General features: G+C 40.3%; 1 protein-coding gene across 1 annotated transcript; it reads left to right on the top strand.

Moving 5' to 3' along the window:
* On the top strand, nucleotides 1-27312 carry cdh5 (cadherin 5). The gene is made up of 15 exons (XM_044045032.1): nucleotides 1-852; nucleotides 8886-9127; nucleotides 9282-9561; nucleotides 9952-10074; nucleotides 10170-10337; nucleotides 10453-10634; nucleotides 11987-12091; nucleotides 12299-12438; nucleotides 12527-12660; nucleotides 13879-13988; nucleotides 14072-14174; nucleotides 17438-17568; nucleotides 17753-17867; nucleotides 21719-21851; nucleotides 22665-27312. The coding sequence occupies exons 2-15, from the start codon at nucleotides 8888-8890 to the stop codon at nucleotides 23038-23040; spliced, it is 2340 nt and encodes a 779-aa protein (XP_043900967.1). The 5' UTR covers nucleotides 1-852; nucleotides 8886-8887; the 3' UTR covers nucleotides 23041-27312.
* The last annotated feature ends 381 nt before the right edge of the window (nucleotides 27313-27693 follow it).

Raw genomic sequence — 27693 nt, 5'->3', positions numbered from 1 at the left:
TCTCATTCCATCTGCTTCATGAACATGAGCCGGCTGCTTTCTCTGCCTCTCTGAGCGTCTCTGAGCTGTTTTGACATATGTGCTCCTTTTCCCAAGTCTTTCCATTAAACCTCTCCATACCTCGCTCTCTGTGTTTTACCAAGCAGGACAGGAGCACCAGCAGAGGGGACTGATCACAATAACAGGAAGAGGAAGTGGGCAGTGACCTGTATGGGAGACGATTGTGTTCCCACAGCTGCCGTTCAACACTTTTGGCCAGTGGATGAAAATCACATCAGAGGTGACAGGGGGAAAAGAAAAGAGAGGAACTTGAAAACTGTTGGACTCTTACCTGAAGAAAAACCCCAAGAACCCGAGGGAGGAAAAAACCAACAGCAACATTTTGGGATAAAAACTGAAGAGTTGGAGTGACTGGATTCTTGACTTTTTTTGGAAAAATAAACACAAAGGAGAGTGAACAGGGTGATATATCACTTTGATTACTTGCTTTTTATTCTTTCCTGACTCTCCAAGAGTCTGTCATAGACAGAGGTGTCATCATCATCACCCACTTTAATATCTGGTCTGGAGAGAAGGATTTTGAATTAAAACCTGGGGGACAGAAATCAGGCAGAGACAGAAATCACCTGCTACTGTCTCTCTTTTTCATCGGGAACATCAGCTGACAAAAAGAAGAAGAAGAAGGCGTAGGAGAATCAGTAGGCGGTTTTACCCTCTGTTGAGCTCACGACCACCTACCAGCCACTAATTTATAACCACAGCCTGTCAAATACAGTTTGCCCGAGCAAGGGAGCACCTTGAGGGATTTGGTCTTCTCTGATCACCTGCTGGTTTGGATTCACTTTCTCTGCGGTAAGTTTTCTGTTTTGATTCTAGCTTAGGTTGATGATGTTTTAAGAGAAATACTGACTGCACATAATATGTCGTCTGTATGTGCCTAGAACACCTCAGTAGGTGCTTAAGTATGTATATATATACATATATATATATATAGAACACCTCAGTAGGTGCTTAAGTATGTATGTATGTATATATATATATATATATATATATATATATATATATATATATATATATATATATATATATTTATATGTAGATATATATACATCCAGAATCTTAATTTTCAGCCAATAGGGGTTGGAATATACATTTATTTGGCTGGAAGGAAATATTCTAACGATGCTCCTCACAACCATTAAAAAATAAAAAATTAAATACAGTACATTTATAAAATCACCCCAGGCTACTTTCCCAGTCACTCCAGGGTGAAACGCTCATGAATACCGGTCAAACTGTCACAGAGAAGGTACAGAAATAACCTGAAATGATGGTTATAACCCCTTTAAGGGCAGACTGTCAGCTCCCGTCACTGTTCACATATGTTATGCCAATGATGTCCGACAGCTCAGTGTAGATTTGAATGCTGTAATTGAGCGCTGTTACCCCCCAGAGGCTGGACTGCCACTGCTGAAGACAGACAGTTGTGGCCATTAAGATGATACGGGATGATCTGTGGACAGAAACAAAATTAACAGCAGGTTTTCCCCTGTCCTTTTTTGAAAAGCATTAAAAGCTTTTTTCTTTTTTTTTTTATTGGTAAGTTAGTAGTTAAGTTGGTGTGACTGATGACCCACATTAAATCTGAGTGTGATCATTGTGTAGCTGAAGACATTCCTGGTTACACAATTACAAGTTATATTTTTCTTGTCACAATCTGATCGTAATTACACAACCTGCTTTTTAAGAGGATCTCATTATTTAGGGTTATTCATTTAATGTGTGGTGCTGTTATTTGTGCCAGTTCTCCTGGAAGTCTTTGTTATTTTGCCAAGTGTGAATTCAAGAACTGTATCTCGGCAGCGGCAGATTTTATCTGTGGATCTTGATCCATGGCTCTGAGGGACAGAGGTTATTCGATTTGGTTGTTATGTCGAAAGCCGCTGATGCAACTAAACCCAGTGGTCTAATTCCTGGAGAGGAAACTGTCAGGGAAAATCCTTTGGGTGCCATCTGGGAGACTTTACCCTCCCACACACACACACACACACACACACATACGATTAAAGCCATTCATTCATTCATTCAGATATATGTCAGTGGTTGACAGGCTGTCCAGCTGTGGTGTTGTTAGCTCAGCTAAAGTCGCTGATTACAGCTGACAAACCTGTATTCTCTATTTCACACAATATAGCACACTTCACCTTGTGTTTTAATACGTTTTAATTTTGTCTAGTATAAAACATTTTTCACATCCCACACCCCATTGGATGGTTGAACTGGGAGACACTATTGGAGTGTTTCTGCTGACTCGCCTCGGCACGGTTATTTTGTGTTTCCACTAGCAGCGCAACATCGTCAGACTGCTGGCTTCTGATTGGTCAGAGTGCCGTCACAGGAAAAGACGTCGGACACAAGAATCAAGCCGAACAATGCCGAACTGTAGATGAGTAAAAAAGACTTATCAATCCTAAAAACGTGGATAAATCTCCAACAATTACTAGGGAAATACGCCAGAGGAGTCTGGAGTATTTAGCGACAGCACTGCTGATCCCGACCGGCGAGCCGCATCACAAACCCCTTCAGCCCAGTGTCAGACGGAGGTCTGTGCTCCGGTCATGGAGGAAGTGTTGAACAAACATTTTTAATTAATCACTCGTTTGTGTGTGTTGCGTGTAAAACAAAGTCACAGCAGTGATGAATGTGTCGAGTAGATACTATTTTGTAGTGGAAAACCAACCTAAACCGTTCTGTAACGAGGCAAATCAAGGCGAGCTGGGACCATAGGTGGAAAAGGGGCAACAACATGAAACATCAATCATTTTAAGAGAATTTATTGAATGACTACCCTGAATGTCTTTGGGCTTCACCCCCAAATGCATATGGTATGGCTTTCAAAACCTATTTGAGAGTTTAAAGTCAATCTGTTAACAAGAGCTAATCAGCACCTCATGTGTTTTTTTAACAAAAACAGTTATTAAAACTATGTCGGTGGCTTATGTGCTCTCTAATGTTCCATTACAGTCATTTCATCATACTTATTTTCAAAGATTTGAGTTCTTTAGAAATGTAATTATGTTGAGACTCCATATTTGACGATAGATTGGGTTTGAGCGCTGAGTCAAATCCACTGAGGAAAACAGAATTTCATTTTTTTTCCATTTACTTCAAACTACAATCAATTTCTGGGAACAGAACGTGGCTCTCTGCCCTGAACTCCTCTCACCCTGACAGACTCACACGCTTGTGACAGATGACCCGAGGCAGTTTCTCAGTTTCTGAAAGTAATTTGCGGGGTGACTGTGGGTCAGAGGTAGAGCCGGTCATCGACCAACATTCAGACCTGGGGTTCAATCTGCCGCTCCTCTATATGCCTATGTGTCCCCAATCAAGACAATTCAAATCAATTCCTGGTTGATTTTCTACACCTTCACCACAGGGAAATTTGTCCTGGGCAAACGTGCTACAGTGGCTGCAGAACAATGTGACAAAGACATAAATCATAGAATATAGAAAAATAATATTTATAATAAAAGTTTCTATCATATCAGCTTAAAAATGTCACCTCAGGTTGCTCCTGGCAGCTGAATTTGTATGACAGAATTGCATATACTAATAATAATAGATGGATGTGTGTGAATGGGTGTGAATTGATATTGACAACCTTTTTATTGTGTTTCTTTTATTGGCAGTCTTTCCTCTGAATGACTTGTATGAACAGCAGTAGAACAGCCAATGGGAACACCCTTTCTCTCTGAACTGTTGTGTGATTGGTCAATTTGGAGCGTAGTGGGGATGCAGAAGTCAAGCGATCGCTCAACGTTATACTGAAAGGTTACTATGGTATTATTGATCTGTAATGCCCTCGCATTACAGAAACATATCCTCACCAGGAGTCATTCCAGGATGTGGTTAATAATATCCAAATTGTGTTGTCTACTGTACCTTTAAAACAAGCTGGTATCAGCAAGAAACTTGGATTTGTATGATTGTAAAAGAAAATAGGGTTGACTGAAATGTGTGTGTGTGTTGGTGACAAGTGGCAGTTCTTGTCTTGCTGGCAGACAGATTGTTAGAAGCCGCTCTTTGATTAAACCTGTTTTAATCTCGACAGCACACCACACTATGCATCTGTCAAACATCAGAGATTTGAGGCAGTGGAATCACTTCCTGCAGTGCCACAAATACACAAACAAACAACCTATGAATTTAGGCCAAGTTGAGTTAAAAGTAAAGAAGTCAAACTGTGTCAAAGACACCCTGCTGTGGCTAGGTTTAATGCTGCAATTCAAAGACTGATGTTCCTCGCAGTGGGTGAGTGTGTTCATAAAGAAGTGTAAGCTCTCATGGTCATGAGTTTGTTATACTTGAAGCTTTAAACGATACAGTGGTAAATTATAAATTATAAACCAGAATGGCTCTGTGGGAAGAATCATCATATTTATGTATGCTGGTTATGCTTAGAGCAATGTAGTGACAGCCATTATACAGCAGGTTCTTATGCAGGAGAAGCCATTTTTAGGTGGAGGTGGCACCTGAGAAAAGGCCATGTTACCATCAACATCAACAAAGATCATCCTCTGGGATAGCCTTGAAGGATAGGATGTCAAGTCACTCAATAAATGATTTACTTTGATGTTTTGTGCAAACTATTCACCAGTAAGAACTTTAGGAATTATGGTCTGGGGACTGTCCTTTTTCACAGCAGTGAACAGTGATGTAAGCTGAAAGATTTTGCTTTAAACCAGTGTTGGACTGGATGAAGAACAGATCACCAACCAGCACACCTATCATTCTTTGGCTTTTGCCGAAATCCAGATGGAGCTAAATCCACCATTTTATTTTATGTCAGCTTATAAGTAGCAGTTGTTCCCCTGTGCAATTTCCTATAATTGTTTTGGCATGGGCGCCACTGTCGAGGATTGTTCTGCATGTGTCGCTGTTTGACCGTCATGTATACATACATTTTTTATGAGTTATATAGTCCAGTCATTCATATAGATGAGAAAAAGACAGAGGACATGATGTATATCCAGACAATCACAGCTGAACCAAAGGGGAGACATATTTTTCAAACTTCACAGATTTTCGTTGTGGGATCTTCACCGACCCTTCAGCGACTACCAGGATTATGAAGTCTTTGTTGACTTGTTTCTCTGCTTTAGCCTTTGGTGCATTTAAAGTAGGTCAGACCTGTCTGCCAGTCACAAAACCTCCCAAAGAATGACAACTGTATCTCTGCGTCTGTCTGTTTCCGCTCCTCCATCACACTCCCTCACTCTGCTGCCCGTGGACAATGTACAGATGTAATTACAGATATTGCTGGGTGTCATTTTTTTTTTCTTCCTACCTCTGAAAGATGCCTCTGATAATTTATTTATAAACTGTGTATAAGGCTTGAATGCGTGGTGCCTGTTTGAAATGAAATATTAGCAAGTCTACATCCTAAGACTATTTATCAGCATAAACAAAAGTGATTTTATTTTCTTGACAATCTGCAAAGAGTCCTGTCCCTTTACACATAATCACTTGCTTGATACTGACTTTAAAGGAAGAGTAAAACATTTAAAAGGCAAGATTTCGACAGTTGAAGCCATGTTTATTAATGTGTTTGTCCTTCTCACCTTCTTATAAGGTGCTAAATCTCTTTTTAAGGTCAGGTTTCAAGAGAGTGATGGGAATGGAAAAAGAAGAGACGTGAAGAAGAGAAGGTGAGAAAAGGGAAAAAAAAAACAGTCATGATAGACAGGAGACAGAAATAGACTTTTAAAGAAGGAGGTGTGGTTTTCACCTTGAGAGGTTCAGCTCTGGAATTCAAGCTGAAAAAATGAAGGAGTGAAGGAAGAGAGAGACACAGTCAGGCAGAAAAGAAAGAATAAGTGGACCGATGAGAGAGAGAGTTGGGGACAGAAACTGAGACAGACATGTAGTCAGCAACTGAAGTGAATACCAGGAAGGGTGTTTCCTCCTGCTAATGATGAACACTCATTAACAGACCTCTGAAGACATTGTGTATATGCTTCCTGTTGCTGATAAAAGGGGAGGGGCAAGACGTTGGTCTGTGAAGTAGGGAATGCTGTTTTTGGGAGAATACCCTTATGTGTCAGTGCAAAAAAGACCCTAGGATGTTAGTGTGTACATGTGAGTAAGCTGTTACGGTACAGGCCTTTTATTCACACAAGACAAGTCACAGCAGGAAAACGCTGGGTCCTAGTCTAGCGCATGCTGGTTCACTGTCACACTGTCAGGTCATACTGGGACAGTCAAGCTGAACACAGCCACCAGTACTGCTCTCTCTGTGAAAGTGTCAGGTGTTTGTTTGAGTGTGTTTGGCACAATAAAAACACAGAAGTTAAGTGTTGTAGATTCAGGGCCAGGCTGTTGAAATCACTCAAAAAGTGTTACTTGCTTCCATTTCATTTCACCTTGGTTGTGATGCAGTTGCATGTGTCAAGGCAGCACACGATGCCACTGCCTATAAAATCAGCGCACACATAATGAGTCTTATATTATTGAACTAATTCTTTATTGAAAATGAATGCAAGTTCTGTCCAAGAATGATGTCGATCCATCAATGTGCATTTTTAAATGGTGATACGGAAACTCCTGGCCCTTTTGCACATAGAGACATGGATGGGCATTATTGTGCAGTAGCTAAGTGCAAACTCGTAATGACATAGTAGATTAAACGGTATTTCTTAAAACTAATAAAAGTACACAGTAACAACAAGGTTAGCAGCAAGTGAGATATGAGGCAAAACAAAATCGCATTGGTATTAGATTTTAATTCAGGTGTATTTGCTTTGGATTATTACTAGTTTATAGGGACATAGATATGGGGCTCTCCATTCAAAATTGATGTGTGTGTTTTTTATGTAGCCTTCTATAGAAGAGCAGACACTTAATTAATAATGAATTCCTAATTAATTCCTGAAAGGCAACTAAAAAATTGAAAACACATGAGGAGAACAGCAAAACACAAACAAAAGGATGTGAACTGAAGGCCAAAAAACACTGTTGAGCCTTTGTTTGAGCTGATTTGTGGGGAGCTGTGTGAAGAGGTCAGGGTAGGTCGGCAAAATACGAGATTAGGCCATTAGAGAGGGAAGAATTTGTGCCCGTATAATCCCTTCATTATAATCTCTCTTTCTCCCTCTCTGCTGCTAATGGCTGGAAGACAATAAGATGCACTAATCTGTCGACTGGGACAGCATAGGACTGCACTGAGATATCTGCCGGAGTACAGAGCACATATAGACTAAAACGTTTTGAAGATTATTTTTCTGCCAATTCTGCTTTATTAGATAGAGCCTTGTGGGGACGATGGGGGAGACAGACAGACAGACATAAAGCTCAAGTTCACCAGAGTCATATGGTGTTTGTGTATTGTAAACATCTTTATTTTTGCTTAAATGGTGCTAAACTTGTTTACAGGGAGGACAAACTGATGCAAGACATTGAAACAACTTGTAAATCAAACTCAAATCATACATAAAAACGTGCCAGTTTGGTTTCAGTTTAAAGGTATTCCACCAAAAGTCCCACTTTTTTTCGAATTCTTCCCTTACTGAGCACAGCTGGAACTGAGAGGGTAAATATTATGAATAGTTTGTGTGTTACATTACACACACCGCTTTAATGATGTAATGATTTTTAAGTTTTTAGGGCTGGTCACAAACATGGAAGTCAACTGTACACAAAAAAGCAGAGATATATGCAACACATGAGGGCAGAAGCAAAACTGACAGAACACACAAGGAGCAGAGAAACTAAATACACAGGAGTGTGCTCATGAGACACAGGTGCATCTAATCAGGGCGGGGCAGGTAATCAGGCAGACAGGAAGTAAAGCTATCTGAGATGAGAGCTGACAGGAGCAACTACAAAATAAATCAACAATCTGCTAGAGCAGGGTTTGCTGCTACAGTTAAATAATTGTTCAAATTTAGTGAAAAGGCAAAAAACCCTGAGAAAAACAGCTCATGCTTTGTCAAACATTTTGTCCTCATTTTTACTGATCTCAAGATAAACAGTGGAATTGTCCGTCTTATGAAGCAATCAGGCAGGAATGTGTGCTCGTGTTTTTGTTTAAACAACTGCGGTGCTGTCTGTTGCCAGGTGACGTTGCATAGCGTCACACTACAAGTTGATCCGCTTTGTTGTGTTTTTTTCCCCCTGAATTGTTGGGGTGCTTGTTGTGCAAATGCAGCTGCCTTCAATAGACACAGAGGAGGGGGTTTGTGATTATAGGACAAAGCTCACACATCTTTCTCTTATTATCCTACTCACATTATGAACTTGTATCATCCACAAAGCCATCTTTCTTTTTTGCAGTTTGCTGGTTGTGCTTAAGGGAAAACAAAACCTATCAACAATTAAAATTGTCAGACAGTCCCTTTGCGGCATGTAGCCTTCATGATGATGTGTTTCTCTGTCTCAGTTTCTGCTCATTTCCTCTTACACCACCAGTAGGTCAGGACCTAAAATGGACCCAAAGTATGTTTAATATATCCCCATACGGCCACAGTATAGTGACACACTTTCAGCCCAGGCCCCATGATGAGAAGCTAAATGATTCATTTGAGTCCCATGCTGAAAAGGTTTAAGGGCCCTGGTCCTAAATGATAGCTGGACCTCAGGCTCTGCAGTAAGGGGACAGCAAGTCCTTGGCCTTAACTCTGAGTCTCACCCTGGCACAGTGAAGGGGTCTGTCCATAGCTGATAAGTGGTTTTAATGTGATCTCTCTCTTCTTTCCTGCGCTCCCTCTCTCCTCTTTGATTTCCTCTCACTCCATTTTCCGCTCTGTATCCACACGTCTTTTATTCCACTCCCTCTCTTCCCCTTGCTTGTCATTTCGCCCTCTTCCTCTTCTCCCCTCTGCCAGAGATGATGGCTTGGCTCCAGTTTTGGACCATGGTGCTCATGGTCATGATGGCCTTGTCCATCTCCCTCGCCATTGCTGAAGACTCTGACCTTTCTATGGTGGAAGCAGAGAAACGAGGCCTTGCTGAAATTGTGAAGAAAGAGTCCCATCCTGTCCTGTTCAGGCAGAAGAGAGAGTGGATCTGGAACAATCTCTATGTGGAAGAGGAAAAGCCTGCACCCATTGCCTACAAGATAGGACACGTAAGTGAAACTCGAAAGTAAAACAATCAGAGACGTCCTCTAACGAGCCAGAATCCATCCTCTTGTTTTCATGCTGTAAAATAATTTGTAGAAAACAACTATAGATGCTTAAAAAGACAGATAAATCTGCTTCTCCTTTCTTTCACTCGTACAGTTGAAGTCCAGCCAAAGAGCAGAGCGGAAGAGATATGAAATAGAAGGTGAAGGAGCAAACACCATCTTCACAGTGGACCATAAAGGAGACCTGTTTGTCACCAGATCTCTGGACAGAGAAGAGAAGAGTTTGTACCATTTGACTGCCAAGTTGTTTGACAGCAACGACAAGCTGATCGAGAATGCAGGAGACTTTGTTGTCCATGTGACGGACATCAACGACAACAGCCCCATCTTCTCCAAAACATTCAATGGATCTATAATGGAGAGATCCCCAATGGGTAAGTGGGGGAATCCATTGGAAAAAATCATCAGTGGCTCATACCAGGTTGAAAAGTTTCTGCAAGGTTGTTTTTGTGGCTAATACTTAGCACATTTTTTTCAGTTTTATAGCATCATTTTAGCAATGTTCACATACTTGACTACAGTACAGATATACAGTATGTCTGACCTTATGATCATTTAGATTATGTATTTTGGACAAGAAAAAGTCATGGAAAGACATAAACATAGACATAGACATATACGAATCATTCAGTTAAACATTCATGCTAATGTCATGTTGGTTGACTTCACAATTAACTATTCAAATATGTGTTCCAAACCCTTTATACGATGTCTTATTGATGATGCAGATGATTTACTGTGCATTCATCATCATCCCTTACTAGGAACCAAAGTAGTTGAGGTGAATGCAACTGATGCCGATGACCCAACCACTGCTAATGGGGAGCTCAGGTATTCTTTGACCCAATATGGAGACGTTTCTGCCTTTGAAATCGACAGCGTGACAGGTCGGTTCATCATTCTTGTCCTTGTCTTGAGTCAGACCTGACTACCACACATAACAAACAATCTGTCTGACTTTCTTTCTTTTGTTTTTCTGCAGGTGTCATCAGCTGCAAGACAAACACCCTGGATCGGGAAACTAAAAGTCAGTATGTGTTGGTGGTTAAGGTTCAGGACATGAGAGGAATGGCATCCGGCAGCACGGCCACCACCTCTGTCACCATCACTGTCACCGACACCAATGACAACATGGCTTCCTTCACCCGAAGTAAGGAACTCAGTGCTAAAGGAATGCAAAAAACAAATGTGATGCCTATTGAATATTTAATATATCTGTATCACTCATATAGCTTTAAGCGTGTGATGTGTGATTCTTTCTGCAGAGGTGTATGAGCTGCAGGTTCCAGAAGACCACAAGTTAAATGAAAAGATCGGCACTCTGGAGTTAGAGGACAGAGATCAGATCCAGAACAAAGAGCCCATCTTCACTATCCCAAGTGAACACAACAGGATGTTCAACATTGAACTCAGTCCGAACAAAGACGGCAATCTCCTACTCAAACAGGTAATGTCGGTGGTTAAAATGTAGTTAAAGTTTAGTTAAATGAGAGGTTTCCTGCAAGATACTATGGTATTTTACTCAAGCCCAAATGCCTGAGCCTCCTGGTGAGGAGAGATTTCTACATTTGTATTAACTCTAGTAGGTTTATTGCAGGTTTGCTGCTGTGTCCTCTTCACATCAAGTATTAAGGACATCAGAGAGAGAGAGAGAGGGAGAGAGGAGTATATATTATAATGAAATGAGCTCCATAATAACTTGTAGTCACGCTGGTCTGGAAATCACAGCCCAATCTTGTTTCTGCTCGACTCATCCTTCAGCTCTGCGGCACCGCTCATCTTTTCGACTGGCTGTGTTTACACGTACACGAGTAAGCCGAGTATCGGCCACTCCGCGGTTGAGGTCTTATTCTTGTTGAGCTGTTTACACATGTCTTTGATCCCGTGCGACTGAGAATCCACGAATAATCCAGTTAACAGAATTCCTATGTACCTGTGGTTTCCCATTCACAGATAAAACCGTAATACAAAATATATAATATAATACAGCAGAAAAGAAATGATAATCCCAGCAGAAATATGACTGTACAAGCACCGGATGCTGCCTCATATTTCTTGACATAAAAGTGTGTATCGACAGCGCTGTGCAAGTCTCTAATTTATGCTGAAAGTTGTGGGTTTTCTCCTGCTACGGTAATATATTTAACACAACAAGGGGTTTCACTGTGTCTCTTAAATTCACGGTGTGAGCTTTAGCAGGTTGTTTCAGCTGATCATAATCACACCTGACTTCAATAGATGAGTGAAGATTGAAGAGACACGGGTGTGAATACATAAAAGTGCAAATGCAATGTGTTCACAGTCTTTAAGATCAATGTTATTATGGGAAATATAATTTGAATCCGTGGAGAGCTTCTGGCTTTAAATCTGCCTTAAAGTCAGGCTTCAAAGACATAATGCTATATAATGAGGGAGGGAGTTATTTTTAAGATGCTAGTTTGTTAAGAACATAGAAGTTCAGGATTTCAGACAGTAACGTGTTTATAGCTGCGTCAGATCTAGACAGCATGGATATGATGTGCATGTTAATGAGACTCTCAGAAATATACTGCTTTTGAAATATTGTATCCAGGCGGCATCTAAAATAATGAAAGACGTCAGAAAGAATGCCAGTCTTTGTGGTTTTTATCCTTTTTGTTTTTACTTAACTCCCTTTAAAATCCCTTTGAGGTTCATATACGGTCAAAATCATGTAATTCTTTTCACTGACAAGAGGTCATAATTGATTATCCATGATCCACATCACCAGTTCTCAATGGATGACTTGTGGGCTGAGTTTCCAACTCTCTCTTTCACCAGGCTCTGGACTATGAAACAAAAAACAGCTACACTTTCACTGTCCAAGTCCGAGAAAACCTGCTTTTTCCTGCCGACAACCCGAACAGTGCTGTCACCAAAGCCCAGGTAATTCTCACACAGGACATTACCATTATGATACAGAAAACGCTAAGTATTGTTCCACAGACACATGGAAAACCATTGTGGATTCAGCTGATTATCAGTTGTACAACAACAAAAAATAATAATAACCAAGCTTTAGTCAAACAATTTTACCATTACAAATGTGCACAAAAGCCACAACTATTGTTCAACTGTTATGCAAATTGGCAGGTCAACATCAAGGTGTTAGACGTAGACGAGCCACCAGTCTTCTCCAAGCCCATCTACACTTTCAATGTGATGGAAGAACGGATGGAAAACATAGGAGTAATCACTGCCACAGATCCTGACAGAGCCAAAAAGACAATACGGTACAACACTGTGCAAACTCTCTAAAATAACCAATAATATTGTTTTTTCACGTTGCTCAAGTTGATTCCTTGCTCTCTCTCCATTTAGGTACTCCATTTTAGACAAAGACTGTCCTATTGGTATCAACCCTTTAACAGGTCAGCTGTCCACCCTGAGGACACTGGACAGGGAGCTGGAGGCTACACACAGGTTTCAAGTTAAGGCACAGGAGGAGCCAAGTGGTATGTCAAACACAAATTGCATGGGTTTATTAATTCTGTTTCCTTCAAACAATAGATGCTTACACACGGAACAAAAAAATCAAAACCATGTGTTTTGGGAGGGAGTTGGAAAAGCCAAAAAACACAGTGTCCTTGTTATTCACTGAGCCGCTTCTCTGAATTTTACTGAGAGACGGGAGTTAACAGGGATTTTTTTTTTTTTTGGATAGATTTAACACATTGCCAAAACACCTGGTCGACCCACACGGGGAGGAGAGAGTAAGCAGGAAAATCACATTAGTGGGTCTCTTTGTTCACTTGCAGCTTCCAAACCAAACTCGGTATTTTTAGAGCAGCAATGAATGAAATCCAAAGATCTATTTTAATGGCTTGTCATGATGTTTAAGGAACACAATGGTCCCCTGAGCTTGACAAGGTCCTCGATATATAGCACATGTTCTGTACCAAAGATAGTCTCAAAATCTGAAGACATTTCAAAGAAAACATCATTGATGCAAAATAAATGTAAAAGCTACTTCAATGTGTCAAAAAATGATCATCCTGTCAGTCTGTCAACCTTTAACAGTCCCGTCACTGCACACACTTGGTCATTATTAGTGTTAATCAGTGTCACATCTGTGTCAGATGAAGTGAATCACGTGATCCTTTTTGAAATGTTTCAGCAGGAAAACCAGGTGTTACTGATCCCGTTAAAGATGAATCTGTCGGTTCAGATCATATGAGTCAGTGTGACAATGAGGCAACGTGAAATGAGCAGCCATTGGAAAATCATTGCTATTTGCCCCTCAGTTTCAGGGTGCATGCTGGCTGAATGTTACGCTGTCCTGACTCACTTACTGTTAGAACTTATCAAAATAGCTACTGTGCAAAGGGCCCACTGAAGAAGATAAATGGATCAAAGATTTAGATTTTTTTTAAATGATGTGCTTTTCCTGTTGTGACCTGTTGAAATGACCTGCAGTATTGTAAGTAAAACAATGAAAATGATGGGGAATATAATGAAAGTTTCTCTGTTGTACTAGGGTGGTTTAATTCCACACCACAAATGTATTAAAGAAAGATTAAAATACATATTATATAAGGATTACTCTGAGAATTCATGTTGGCAGCTACTGTCAGCAAACTCAGTGCCACAGCGCTAAATAAATCCCTGTAGCAAAGAGACATCATTATAGTGCACTGTACTGATCGCCACACGCTGCTGTCTCCTCTCTATAGGTTTGGAGTCCTTTGTTAAAGTTGACATTATAGTTGATGACATTAACGACAACAAGCCTGAACTGGTTGTGGATGAGATCTTCGTCTGTGAGAATGATGGCTCTAAAACGGTAAGAAAGAACTTTGGATATCAAAAAAAAACTGAGCAGAGAATCCAGTAAGATAATTATCATTTTGTTTTATCTCCCCTTAGGTGATAGGAACTCTGAGAGCTACAGATAAAGATGACCAGCCGGCTTCCTTCAGTTTCGACCTGCACAGTGGAAGCTCCAACTTCTCCATCAAAGACTATGGCAGTGAGTCTTTATTTTTTGCACTGAGCTTTAATTTATTTTTCTGTCTAGTTCCTCTAAATGGTGCTCAAAGGAAGCACTGGCCTCGGTACTTGTTGCTATGCAACAAGTGAAACTCCTTTTGAGGCACAGTGCTTTGCTGCTGAAATTTGAAATTATTTAAACTTCTCCAAGCGTGCTTCAGCTCTCTCAGGCAGGCGGGGGATTTAGAGCCTGTCTGGGACTGTAAGTGCTGTCTAGAATGCACAACAGCAAATATTGAATGTAATGAGACCGAGTGGCTCTGTGGTCTCTGTGGATGACGGGAGGCTATGAAACATGTCACACACACACACACACACACACATACACATAGTGGGGTGCTTTTTAAAATAAAATAATGGGAAAAAGTGAAATAGAAAACCATGCATGATAGTATTCATTAAATAAACGAGGTTTTGACTAATGTGTTAGTACAATAAGTTAATACATAAAAGTCCAAGACACATTTTTGCTTATAAATACATCAGCATGCTAACTTACACACACACACAGTTCACTCTCGCATGCAACAGTTCACAAGTAACAGACTAGAACATGAAAGAAAAGTCCTCTAATGCCAATAGCGGCACAGTTGCAGCTGAAAAAGGTCTGGCTGTCTGTGTAGAGGGTAATGACTGTGTTGATGAAAGCGTGAGCATGCAACAGCATGATAGTTCTCGTGCAAGCAAGCATGAGGCACACAGTCGTGCAAATACCACTGTACATGGATCCTCAAACCCAGCAGTGAAACTAAATACTAGGCTATGATTTCTTACATCATTATAGGAACTTAAAACATGTTTTGCTTTATTATGAAACTGTTGCAAAGGCAAATTAGACAGTGGTTGGCCTCCACTGCCGATGAGAATACATGATTTTTTCAATTCAAATCGGTAATTTGGAATTCGTGATGGAACCAGACGATAGGTCGCTTTTAAGATTCATCCTCTGGTCACATGGAAATACGGGTTAGGGTTAGTGTTATACACTTTGGTGCAAATGTCAGTTAAAATCAACAGACTGTGATGTAGATGATAGCCTGAAACCCCACAGACATCCTCTTTGATCCAGACATTGATATTTAGCCAAAGGTTGGTGCTCTGTTACGTCAGGTCTCCCGTTTAGGACACAAAACGGCCCAAGTGAAACAACTTTTCATCATTTTTGATCATCGCGTACCCTGAAAGCCTGAGGGAACGTGTTACCAACTGTTACAGTCAAATATTAAAAGTCTGAATCTAAAGCTTTAGGTAGTGAGATGAAAGATTTAAGTGAAGGGTTACTATTTAATTTAAGTGAAATATGAAACATACTGAAAGGAAGATAAACAGAAGGGGAAAAGACGTGAACTTGCCTCATCCATTTCCATCCTGCTCGTGCCTGGAGGGGTTGACATGTGGAGCAGATGGAGAAGAGGAATGGTAGATGGAGGGGATGGAGGTGGAGAGCAAAAGGAAAGATGGGTGAGAGAGAGTGAAGTGGGAGAAAAGATGAAAGCTGCCAAGATGAACAGATTAGGATTAAGGGGGATGGGTAATACCAAAGTTAAGTTATGAGGAGCGGCAGCAGAGTATAGAATAGATTATAGATTACATTTTAAACAAAGAAAAAGAAAACTGAAGTAACAATTAAGGACCAAGATGAAGAGATGAGGTCAACCAAGGGAACAGAGGAGAATAATTAAAGACGATGGAGGACAAGAAAAGCTGACAATAAAGAGAAAATATGACAGGAAATGACAAATGTGAAGAAAATGAGAGAGGAAGACAACGAATGCAGAAGGAAATGAGGAGTAACGATGACTTCAGAACATCAGGCAGGAAGAAGGAAAAGAGGACGCTTGAGAACAAACCATGAGAAGAAGAAAGTGAAGTAGGAAGGATGGGGGGGAAGGTGAGGGCGTAAAAGATGGGGGGGGGACCTGTTCTCCCCTGTGTTTCAGGAGTGTGGCCTCCAAAAATCATCTGACAACACCTCACACCACTTAACTCAAACACTCCTCACACACACGCTGGTGCAACACGAGCTGCAAAGTGAAGGTTTTTAAATTATGTATCATCTCTACACACACACACACACAGTCAGTGTAGCTTTCACACTGAAGTGACAGATCTTGGTGTTCAGGTCGGACAGCTACATGAAAGCAAGTGAGAGGAAGACGAGACAAACCAAAGACAAAGAGAGAGAGGCGTTAATGAGAAGTGGGAGGAGAGAGGGATGGAAGGAACAAAGGAAATCTGGGGAGGAGGACACTCACATAAAGACAAATAAAGGAGCGATTGAAATTGAAACAAGACAGAGAACATGGAAGAGATGAGTGAAGGACAGAATCAGCTTTCATTATTTATCCGCTCAAACTGAAAGAAATATTTCTTTTAGACGAGTATTTGGTTGAATTGACCCTTACATAAGGGCACAATGTCAGAACTGAGGGGACAACTCTTTCAGCAAAGCATGAATTGAAAAAGTTGCCCAATGTTTTTTAACTTGTGTCGAGCCTTGGAAGTGTTGAATGACAAGGACTATTTCAGGCTTAAAGCTGAACACTACAGTGTGAATGGTGGATATACCAAGAGTCTCGGGGTGGATAAAATAAAAATAACCCTCATTTCATAGAAAAAAACAAAAAAAAAACCTTGACATTTGCAGTGAAGATCCGGTAAGTTCAGGTTGTGTTATTATTTGAACTTAAACCGCCGTCATACTGTTTCTTTGTCTGAGGCCTTCACAAGGTCTAAGTAGGTTTGAGTGATCAGTGGGGTCTTTCCTGCCATTGTGTTCTCCAAAATTCCACCAGCAGTGGGATATTGTGGACAGAGGCTCCGCCCACCGTCTCCATAAGAAACTCCTTCCTGCCAGTGATTTTAATTTAGAGGACATTGTTGGACTGCATAAGAGACCCTGGGCTGCTCCTCATGTTTCATTTCTCTGTCTTTGATCCACTGTTGCTGGATTTAAACTGTTGTCTGTATCTATAATCCTTAATGATTCAAATCCTAAATGCAGCAGACTGACAGATAATCATAAGTAATGACTCTCTTCTTGCTGTCACAGCCCATATCTTGTTTTATCTGTTGAACACGGTGCGTTATAAATAGACCACAGACTGAGCAGGTGAACATTCAACAATACACTTGAGTAAATCCAGGTGATGAGTCATAAAATGAGACTGATTTCTTTCAAGAGGGGATGTAAATTTGTGTCGCACTTGTCATGAGGGTTATGTATTTGTATTCCTTGTACAGATAACACAGCAGACATTATGGTGAAGGACGGCCCGTTCAGCCTGGACGACCCCAAGGATTACACTGTGTATGTGCGTGTCAGTGATGGAGGACAACCCGTCCAGACGAGCATCACCACACTGGCAATCAAGGTCTGTGTGTGTGTGTGTGTGTGTGCAATAAAGTGTTGTGGGATTATTTTACCACAGACATATTAAACCAATTTCATGGTTGGATTTCAAAATCGGTCAAATTGTTAAAAGACACAGCTTGACTAATCAATTCCGCCAGTGTTTCATTGAGTAATTAATCGATTGTTTGGTCTATGTGATGTAGTCGTGCCGCTGTGATGCCAGGAGAATTCCCACACAGTGCAAAGCCAGTGCTCAGAGGATGTCAATGAGTGTCCAAGCCCTGATCGCCATCCTGCTCTGCATACTGACCATACTGGGTAAGTTCAAATTACAATCACTTCTTACGCTCTTTTTTTATTTTTATTCATTTTTTTGGTCGCTTATTTCAAAAGCTCCTGATTTTTTGGAAGCAATTCTCATAACGTAGTGACTAACGCTGTTGCCTCGCAGCAAAAAAGGTCACCGGATCAAATCCCCGGGAATCCTGTGTGAAGTTTGCATGTTCTCCCGTGTGCGTGGGTTCTCTTCGCGTACTGCAGTTTCCTCCCACGGAGGTTAATTAGACACTAAGTGACTGTAGGTGTGAACGTGAGAGTGAATTGTTGTTTGTCTGTGTGTGTGTGTGTCTGTGTGTGTGTGTGTGTGTGTGTGGTGAACCCAGCCTTTTGCCCTATGTCAGCTGGGATTGGCTTCAAGTCGGATCATTTCCATGTGGAGGATAAAGCGGTTGACAATGAGTGAGAGTGAGTGTTTCTGTCATGAAAAGTAAACAACGGCACAATTTAACAACAGCAAAAATCCCCAAACGTTAAATGCATTGCGTCAGTGTTTGTATGCGTTTCAGACGGCTATTTCATACACGAAATATGTTATATCGAGATAGCAGGCGGTGGAAAGTGAGTCAGCATCGTTTTGAGCCAAAAACTGCACATTTAAAAAGCTACAAAGAAGAAGATACCAGACATCCTAAATTTGGATTAAAGATAGCAGCTTAAAGTTGCATAACGCGACCGAGTCTTCAAACAGGACTCGGTTGTCTCGTTGATTTGTGGGTATTGTCAGTGCCAGATTTTGACGCCTTCAGATGGAGCCAACAAATGTGTCCTTCCATACCCAGGCAGGATCTAACGGGTGGACAATGTCCCTGGATTGAGACAAGGCTCATATATCAATCTGCACTGCATCATTTATTTTTTTAAATCATTGTTTCTGGGTCTGACTGTGTTAAAGGCGTGGAATACTAGATGTGTTTCCAGGATCACATCCTGTCAAAAAATCTCCTCACTTGTGTGTGAGTGTCTTTTAAGATTTGATGATTTGTTTATAGGTAGATATAGGTAGAAACAATTAATATCCGTTGTTGGAACTTTTTCCTCAGTTACTAAACGACTTTACGTTTCTCTCTGTAGGGAATTCATGAAGAAGACATCAAAGATAGATGTAAACGGCTGTGCCACACTGACTAAATTGTGATATGTACACAGATCCTCTTGCCCTGCTTTGCCATAGATAGGATTTGAGTTTTGTGTGGAACTTTTCTGCTCCTGGTGTTGTTGGTTTTATGAATAATGCAGCGGCGGATGTGGAAATAATGCCTGTGGATGTGCGCTCAATATTCTCTTTGATACCTTCGCCCCTGCTCCTTTTTTTTTGTTTCTGCGGGAAAAGAGACACTTGTCATGTTGCATGAGAAGCACACTGGAGATAGTTGGCTAAGTGAGAGTGATGAAAAGTGCAAAGGAAGCAAAGGGACACAACTTTAAGATAAAGGGAGGTGGGGTGACAGACGGATAAAAACAAACGAGAGGCGAGTGAGACAGAGAAGTGAGGTGGAAGGAGACTGAGTGACAGAGCGAGACAGAAAGAGGTTAAAGAAGACAGAGAATTGTGGGAAAAGTGGCAGAAGAATAGGAGTGGTAATGAGGAGAGTTTATCAGCTCTTTAGGTGCCGTCTGCTTATCAAACACCACCAAACACTCAACCTATTAACTATTAATACACTCCTTCACTATCGCTGCTTCTTCCCTCAGTTCTCTCCTTCATCTCTCGCTTCCTCTTTCTCTTTCCCTCTGGGTGTCTCTGTCTCTCTCGTTCTACCTCCCTCTCTTCCCCTTTCTGTCTCTCTTTCTCCTTATCAAACACAGGCCAGATTAACTATTTAATGCACTTGTCATTATCTGCCAGGGCCCAAAGCAATTTACCGTGCTTCCCATTCACAGATGCATTTTCTCACCAGAAGTCGGGTTTGACACACCAAAAGACATTTTTCTCACTCATTTTTCTTCAAAGAAAGGGACTATGAACTTTTTTCTCTCTCCCCTTTCTTGCTCCTCTAAGTCTGATATCTCCAAAGCTTATTAAACTGCAGAGCATGTGTTGTAAAAGATTAATCTGTTAGTTTCCAGTGTAAACTTAAATTAGTCCCACTCGCACTCAACTAAAAGGCATGGCTAATGCTGCCCATCCGCCGAGAGAGACATAGGTTCATTATGGGACCGAAGCTCCAGGATTATTTTAATGTCAACTGTATGCTCTGTCTTTTCCTATTCTCCTCATCCGTCGCGCTTTTAGATTTCCCCAGCTCTCATTTCTTCTTTGTCTTCCACTTGACCTTCAGTCAGTCAGTCATTTGCTTTCCTTAAATGTTTCTGGCTTTTGTTTTTTTTTGTTGTTTTTTTATTTAGTGGCTTCCTTTCTATTGTCTTGGCCTCATTCCTTCGCTCTGTCGCTCAAAAGCAAAACACGAGCAGAAACACTTGAGTGCCTCAAACCCACTTTTATATCCACTAAGCTTAAACAGAATAAATACATTTCAAAATGACACTTTGAACCCCATTTTAATATCATCACGAGGTGTAATTCTTTATTTTATCACCCTCTTTATTTCTGGTTGTACTCGGGCTATACATTATTACCACTAGGATTATATTAAACATGTTTAACAGCATGCAGTCATCATGCTTTGTTCCCCCCTTTACTGCACTAATGATGTCATCAATGAATAACTCATGGGCGTTATGTGCACATGTGATATAGCACTAAACCAAATCGAGGTGTTGCCCGGATTATTTTTCTACATGTGCTGTTATTTTTAAAATGTGAACTTCAGTGGTCTGCTCTGATGTCACCATAATGAGGGATTTATTATAGGTTTATTAATGAAAATAACAGTTTCTGCATGTTTTGAGGTTGACGCCAAAGTAAAGTGTTTGTTAGACGAGAACAAGCGTCTCGCGACTTCCTCTGTGAACCTTCATGCTGCTTTTGTCACAGTGTTGTGTTCCTTCACTTTTGGATGAACATAACTCATTATTCCTGCAGCTGGTTTTCATTTGAATTGATATTTTCTAATTAATTTTTTTTAATACTTACGCAAACTCCCTTTCCTTTCCTTTGTTTTTCTCCACTCCTCGTTCATGTTTTCTTTCTTCATCAGCTGCCAGGTCCAACCCTCTTTCCCTCTCCTACTCAGTCCCCTCCACCTTGTTTCCTCATACCCATTTCCTCTGCCCCCTCCATTATTTACTGAATCTATCCTCCTGTTTCTTGTGTTCCCCTCCTGTTACTCTCTTTGTGCAGAGTCGACGTGTTGTTGAGCAGATTCATTTGTGGTTTTGATGCTCGGGGCGAACGTCTCCTACACCTTAAACCCCTCATTTTCTCCCCATTTCTTGCTCTGTTATCTAGTTTCTTGTTAGTGCGCCACTCACTGCACTCATTTCCTCCTCATCCTCGTTCTGTTCTGCTTTTTCTGGCCTAATTTTCTCTCATGTTTTTAAAGTGTTGGTCTGTTTTGGTGTTCTTCTGGGGGTGCCCTCATTTTTTTATCAGTTAGTTTGAATTCCTTCTGATGAAGCATGCTACAGAGTGTGTTTTATGTTTTACATCTTTTATATACGACATGAATACATAAATATATGTTTCTTCATCTTCTTCTTCCTGAGTTTCCTAGAATACCTTCTCACATCTTTAGTGTGTTGCAGGGTCAGACTTCACGACTACTTAAAACTGCAACTTTTATCTTTTCCTCTGGGTTTTTAATTAGCTGCACTGGCTGCCAGTGAGCATCCGTTTTCAATCTGCGTGTTTTGTGTACACCATATCACCCTGTGTCTGATGCCGAAGAAGAGGATAAACACTAAATGTGCATCCATGTTGTATTTTACAGTCATAGTGATCCTGTTTGTGATAAGGAAACGCTACCAGAAGGACTCCCTGGCTAACATTAAGAACAGCGGGGATATCCACGAGCAGCTGGTCACATACGATGAGGAGGGAGGAGGAGAGATGGACACCAATGGGTACGTTAGTCCCCAATATTTGATGCATACAGTTTTAATAATGCAAATGTGTCTATTTTAATGTGTTTTGATATGGTACATTTTATCCTTACAGAAGTCGCACTGCACTGATTTTTCCCCATCTGCAATATTTATCATCTGCTCTGCATCCTTCAGTCTGCTGACCCAGTTTACCAACAGATCATTAAAGTTTAGCCTGATCTGAATCTCTCTATTTTTAAACGGCATCAAAACCATTTATAATCCGATATACTATGCATATTAACCGCATCGTATGCTTTCAAAAGGATATGCCGATGACTTAACTGGGGAACAACATCAAATTGCAGCTACAAATTCATTTCTAGTGACATTGAAATCTTCTAAAATCTTGCACCGTTGTTGTTTATCATCTCTGTTTCATTTAAAATTTCATTTCAAAAGTTTTTTTCTACAAATTTATTGGACAGGGACAAGACATTTGAGCACTTTTCCACCACTAGTTCATCTTCCAAAATGTAACTGATTATAGATGCATGTTCTCCCTGTGTGTGTGTGTGTGGGGGGGTTCTCTGGGTTCTCCAGTTTCCTCCCACAGTCCAAAAAAATGCAGATTTGGGGATTAGGCAAATTGGACACGCGAAATTGACCCTAGGTGTGAGAATGAATGCTTGTTTGTCTGTTGCCCTGTGATGGACTGTCCAGGATGTATCATGCCTTTCGCCCTATGTCAACTGGGATTGACATATTAAAACAAATAATCCAGAACTCTAAAATGAGGAGACCATTAAAAAAAATATCACATTAATGTTTATTCTTCTTCTGTTTTTTTAGGTATGACGTCTCAATCCTCAGCTCAGCTTGCAATGACGGCTCCCTGCTCCGCCACCCGGACCGTCACCCCCACCCCTCTTTATATGCCATGGTGCAGAAGCCCACTCATCCCACTGCATGTAAGGGTGACATGGCCGTGATGATAGAGGTGAAGAAAGACGAAGCAGACCACGACAGAGACGGCATCCCTTATGACACCCTCCACATCTACGGCTATGAGGGACCTGAGTCTTTAGCCGGAAGCCTCAGCTCCCTGGAGAGTTCGTCCACTGGTTCAAACTTGGATTATGACTTCCTGAATGATTGGGGACCAAGATTCAGGACCCTGGCCGAGCTGTACGGAGTGGACGGACCCGACTATTACCACCAGTACTGATGGACAACATCTGCCAACATGCATGCATGATGCCAAAACACACACATGTGCAAAACAGCCATAAGAACACAGAGAAATGCAGGAAGCACACTGGTTTCATGCTCTCCATTTTGTTTCTGGATAAGGAGCCTTGGTGTGTGCAGACATCCATGTTCTCTGAAGACTTTTCCAGTTTCTGAAAACAGAATCAGGGCACTCTCATTTCTACTGTAACATCAACTAACTTTTGCTATGCTAAGTAACCAGAAGGTTTATTGACTCAAGCAGTCTGTTGAGAGTGTCTGGAAATCTCCCTTTTTTCTTTTGCAGTGACATGTTGCCCTTTGCCTCCACCAAGAAGACGTTGCAGTGATTTAAAAAAGAAAAAAAAGTTATATCAACACATCATACCATCACAGAAAGTGACAACTAAGTGCTCCGCAGTGTTTCAAGAGGATTTATTATTTCTGACAGTGTGAGATCCTTGCAGCGTAGATGTGTTTTTCTTCCATCACAGCCAATCAGAGCTGAGTGTGGATTATCCTCCATGCACTTAAATTCAGCTGCATATAGAGTGCATGTACCAATGTTACACATCTCTCAGTGGGGAAAAACAATAAAAGAAAGAAATGTTTATTCAGAAAAGTCATTCGACCTATCACCCTTTGGACAAGACATATAGATAAGAGCACATCAAATCCGGATTCTGACATGAATTCAAGTTTTTAATTTGTTAATTTCCATCGTACTGGGGATGCAAAATGGTGCACGTTAAAGCAGTTTATTGCCTGTAATCTCTCTGAACTTTACTTTCTCTCTGTTATGTTTTTTTTATACATATTTTAGAAAAAAGAAAAAGCCAGAAACACAAGGTGATTTTTTTATTTTTGATCTCATGTTGAGCATTTGATCTGTAAATATCGTCACTTGAGGTTTTTTATTGTTTGAGCTGCATTTTATACTTTGACGTGTTTGATCACAGCGAGGTGTCATTTTTGTCTTTTTGATAACGGTAAAAATAATCATCTTGTGTACCAGGTTATTTTATACACACACACATATATATGTATATATATATATATATATATATATATATACATACATATATGATATTAACATGTCAAGAGACATACTTCAATAGTTAATAACAACTCAGCATTGTCACAGTTTTTTTTTCCAGTGTAGAAACCTTTAAAAAGCGGCCGTCTGATATGAATGAGGAGTCATTTTCTGTGTGAGTCGTCGTGTTTCTTTTTCCCAATCGTTTTCTGCTCAAAGAAGAGAACAATGGATAGACACACAGACACGAAAGGAAATGGCCGTGCTGCTGCTGGCTGCTGCTGCTGAGACAGAATTACAGCGTGTTCCCAGGCTTGATTTGACAGGACTCATCATCACAGTTATTGTTGAGATGAAAGCCTAATCCTCAGAGGCGTGCTAGAACAAAAGTCATTCAGACAACACAGGAAGCACCAAGTGGCAAAGGCACCTAGTTGGGCAGCAGCGATGGCTCTGAGGTGGCTCGAATAACTTTAACCTCTCATCCTTTTTGGCTACTGCCAAGTCATAAAGTCTCTAGTAACAAAAAAAAAAAGAAGCTGATCAGCCTAAGCTGAGAACGGTTCATCTTCTAAAAGAGTGAACTGTCTCAAAATATAGATGCTCGCTGTAGGAACAAGATGACAATCTGATAAGAGGAATAATGTTATTTAAAGATAAGCCATATTGAAGTCACCATTGTAAATCCGTTGTTTTTGTATGATTCGATGCACAGTTGACATTTGATCATTTTTAGTGACTGACAATTGACTAAATAATTATTTCAAGTCTTTCATTTGGTATCACTGACAAGGATCCTTCATTTAAGTCATTTGTGATTCCATGGGAGTATTTAACATTTCATAAAGGCTGCGTGTGGTTCTGTTGTATGTCATCAGGATCAACCACAAACTGTCTGTTTGATTCCTGGACCTTTGGGAGGAGGCCTGTAGAACGCTTAATTAGTGACTAAGAGACATTTTAGCTTACGGTATAAATGAAAATACACGATGGCTTCAGTTGTCACACAGTTATTATTATTGTGCCAACTTCAAAATCAGAAAAAATGTGTCATTGTAAAAATGCTGCGTATTTAGATAATCATCTTGACGTTTATGCAAAAATATATTCTTGCCACTCTGCTGACACGTCATGTCTTTGAACAGTATTTTTGCTTGTTTTTTTCAATGCGATTCATTTCAGTTTAGAGCATTTATCTTATTTATGCTCCTGTTTATTCTGTTTTGCTTGGACTTTAACTTTTTTCCTTAAAACTCCGGCCTGCTTGGAATGCCATCTGATAAGCGGCGAACACAATAACTGGAAGCCCTCTCGATGCTTTCCTGTTGTGTTCGCACATACATGTACTTGGAGCTGCCTGATCCGTCCACCTCACTCCATCCTCCTCCTTGTTTGCCTCACCAACTCTCCCTCACGCCGTTCTTCTCCGTCCTTTAATCAACTAAACCAAACAGTGGACTCAGCTTCCTGTCCATCTGGGGGGTTGTACCCGCCTCTTCCTGTCCGCGTTATCTCTCTCACGAGGCGACACATTGTGCTCACTTCCTGTTAGCCCAGCCTGGGGAACAAACTTAACCTCGGGGAGGAAGAAGGAGCGAGGGAAGGAGAAACACTGAGAAAGATGAAGAGAACAATGTCGAGCAGTGATGAGTTTTGCAGCTGAGATGCATCAAGCGTGCACATGGAGTTAAAGTTGATGAAGCAACATCCACTCATTATATTCACGGAAGTCAATACACATGACCCAAAGCTGAGAAATGTATTATTTTACACATTTGCACTGATTATTACATTCCAATCACAAGTACGCCTTTACTTTTTAAACGTCTCTTGTGATTGTCTTTCTTGCTGCTGAAGTAATATTCAAAATGAGATAAAAGACAAAAGAAGATGGTTCATTTACTTGTTGCAAAAGCGACGTCTCCAACAACAATGGAATTCACCTTTCTTCACTAATACTTGTGAGTAGCTCTCAACAAGACCATATTAAAGTTATTGCTTTATATCATCACAATTATTATGATTCTTATTTTTTATTTTTCAAGAATTTGAAACAAAGAAACACACACAAAAAAAAATAGAATTGAAATCAGCAGCATGTAGCAGATAGAGGTGCTCCAACATTCTCTCCAAACAGCAATAAGCGTTGAGTGTATTTAGGGAGAGACATTCTGAGAAAGCTGGGTAATTCATTATGCCAACGTTTCTGTCTTCATGTCATCTACACGTGCAATTGTTGAACACCGATATTTAAACGTATTGGTGGTGTTTGTATTTTGATTTGGGTATGGCTTTTACTTAAAGCATTACAGGTTTCTACCATCACACTCGCACGTGCTCTTATATTTTCCCTAACATATTTTGTATTTGTGTGTGAAACACGTTTCAGCCAGCAGTGTATTACACATGTTTTAGCTTCCAAACTGTCACTGTCATTTGCTTATAAACACTGACTTGTTAGACATTCCAGAACATAAGAAATCCAAGACGAGTTGCTCATTTAGTGCCATATTTAAATAATTTTGATTTATTTGTCGCAAGATTGTTTTGTGGCAGATTGTGTCTCCTCTTTAGAAATCACTTAAAATATGATGAATGCATCTTTCAGGTTGGACACCCAGAAACAAACAATCCATATCCAACAATACACTGTTAAAATGTGATTTATCTGCGTTGTTAGGAAGCATACACTTTTGAAATGTACATATCTATGTATATGAAAAAAAATGTGCCTAATAGTGACTTTCTCTGGCCTCTTTTTTCCTTTTATTGTATTTAGAATATGTTAAACTTGATACAATCTCTTTTTTTTATTACTGTAAAAAGTTTTAAAAGGGATTCCTTTTCTACTCAGTGAAGAGAGCAGTGTGTGTGTGTGTGTGTGTCAGATAAATGACTTGAACATGTGATTTTCTGTCTGCTTGTAATGTATTTGTGTGTCTGTGTGCTTGCAGCTGTGCCACTGTAGATACATACACACAAATGAGTGTCAAACCAATCAAAAATATCAACCACATTGATGAACAAGTTAAAAACAGTAAAGGTCTCAAAGGGAGCAACACGTGCCTTTATTCTTTAAAATTTATATATATATATTGTAATTCCTTTATTTTTATTTGTGTTATTTTGTTTTGGTGGTGAACACAATGTTTTTTTAAATCTTTTTATGGTGTATATCAACTACTTTTTATTACCTGACATTTTTGTAAGTGCAAAATAAAAATAAACACTAGAGTTTCCGTGTCTTGTGATCTGTGCTTTTACGTACGTTTCTACAACATTCATACAGAGAATATACGTTTGTTTATTGTTGAACTTGAAGTATAGACCTAAGACTTACTGGGTTTAATGAGAGTGTTACAATTCTTGACATTGAGTCTCCTTTTTTTTCTTCCTTATGATGAAAACGACAAAATATGTAAATAAGAGAAGATGATGACATTAAGTTACAATAACATAAGTGTCAGCTTGATGTTCACAAATCCATTTGCGTGCAAAAAAGGAGCGTTTGGCATTTCCTGCTGCAGCCCAACCATAGCTGAGGTCAGATCATGATTCGTGGCAGATTTTCAGTAAGAAAACTATAAACGAAAGCCTGGGTGTTGACATTGATCG

Source organism: Solea senegalensis, linkage group LG15 (assembly GCF_019176455.1).
Source record: "Solea senegalensis isolate Sse05_10M linkage group LG15, IFAPA_SoseM_1, whole genome shotgun sequence".
Taxonomy (NCBI): Eukaryota; Metazoa; Chordata; class Actinopteri; order Pleuronectiformes; family Soleidae; genus Solea; species Solea senegalensis.
Note: the sequence above shows the minus strand (reverse complement) of the source record. Positions and strands in the feature narration are given on the sequence as shown.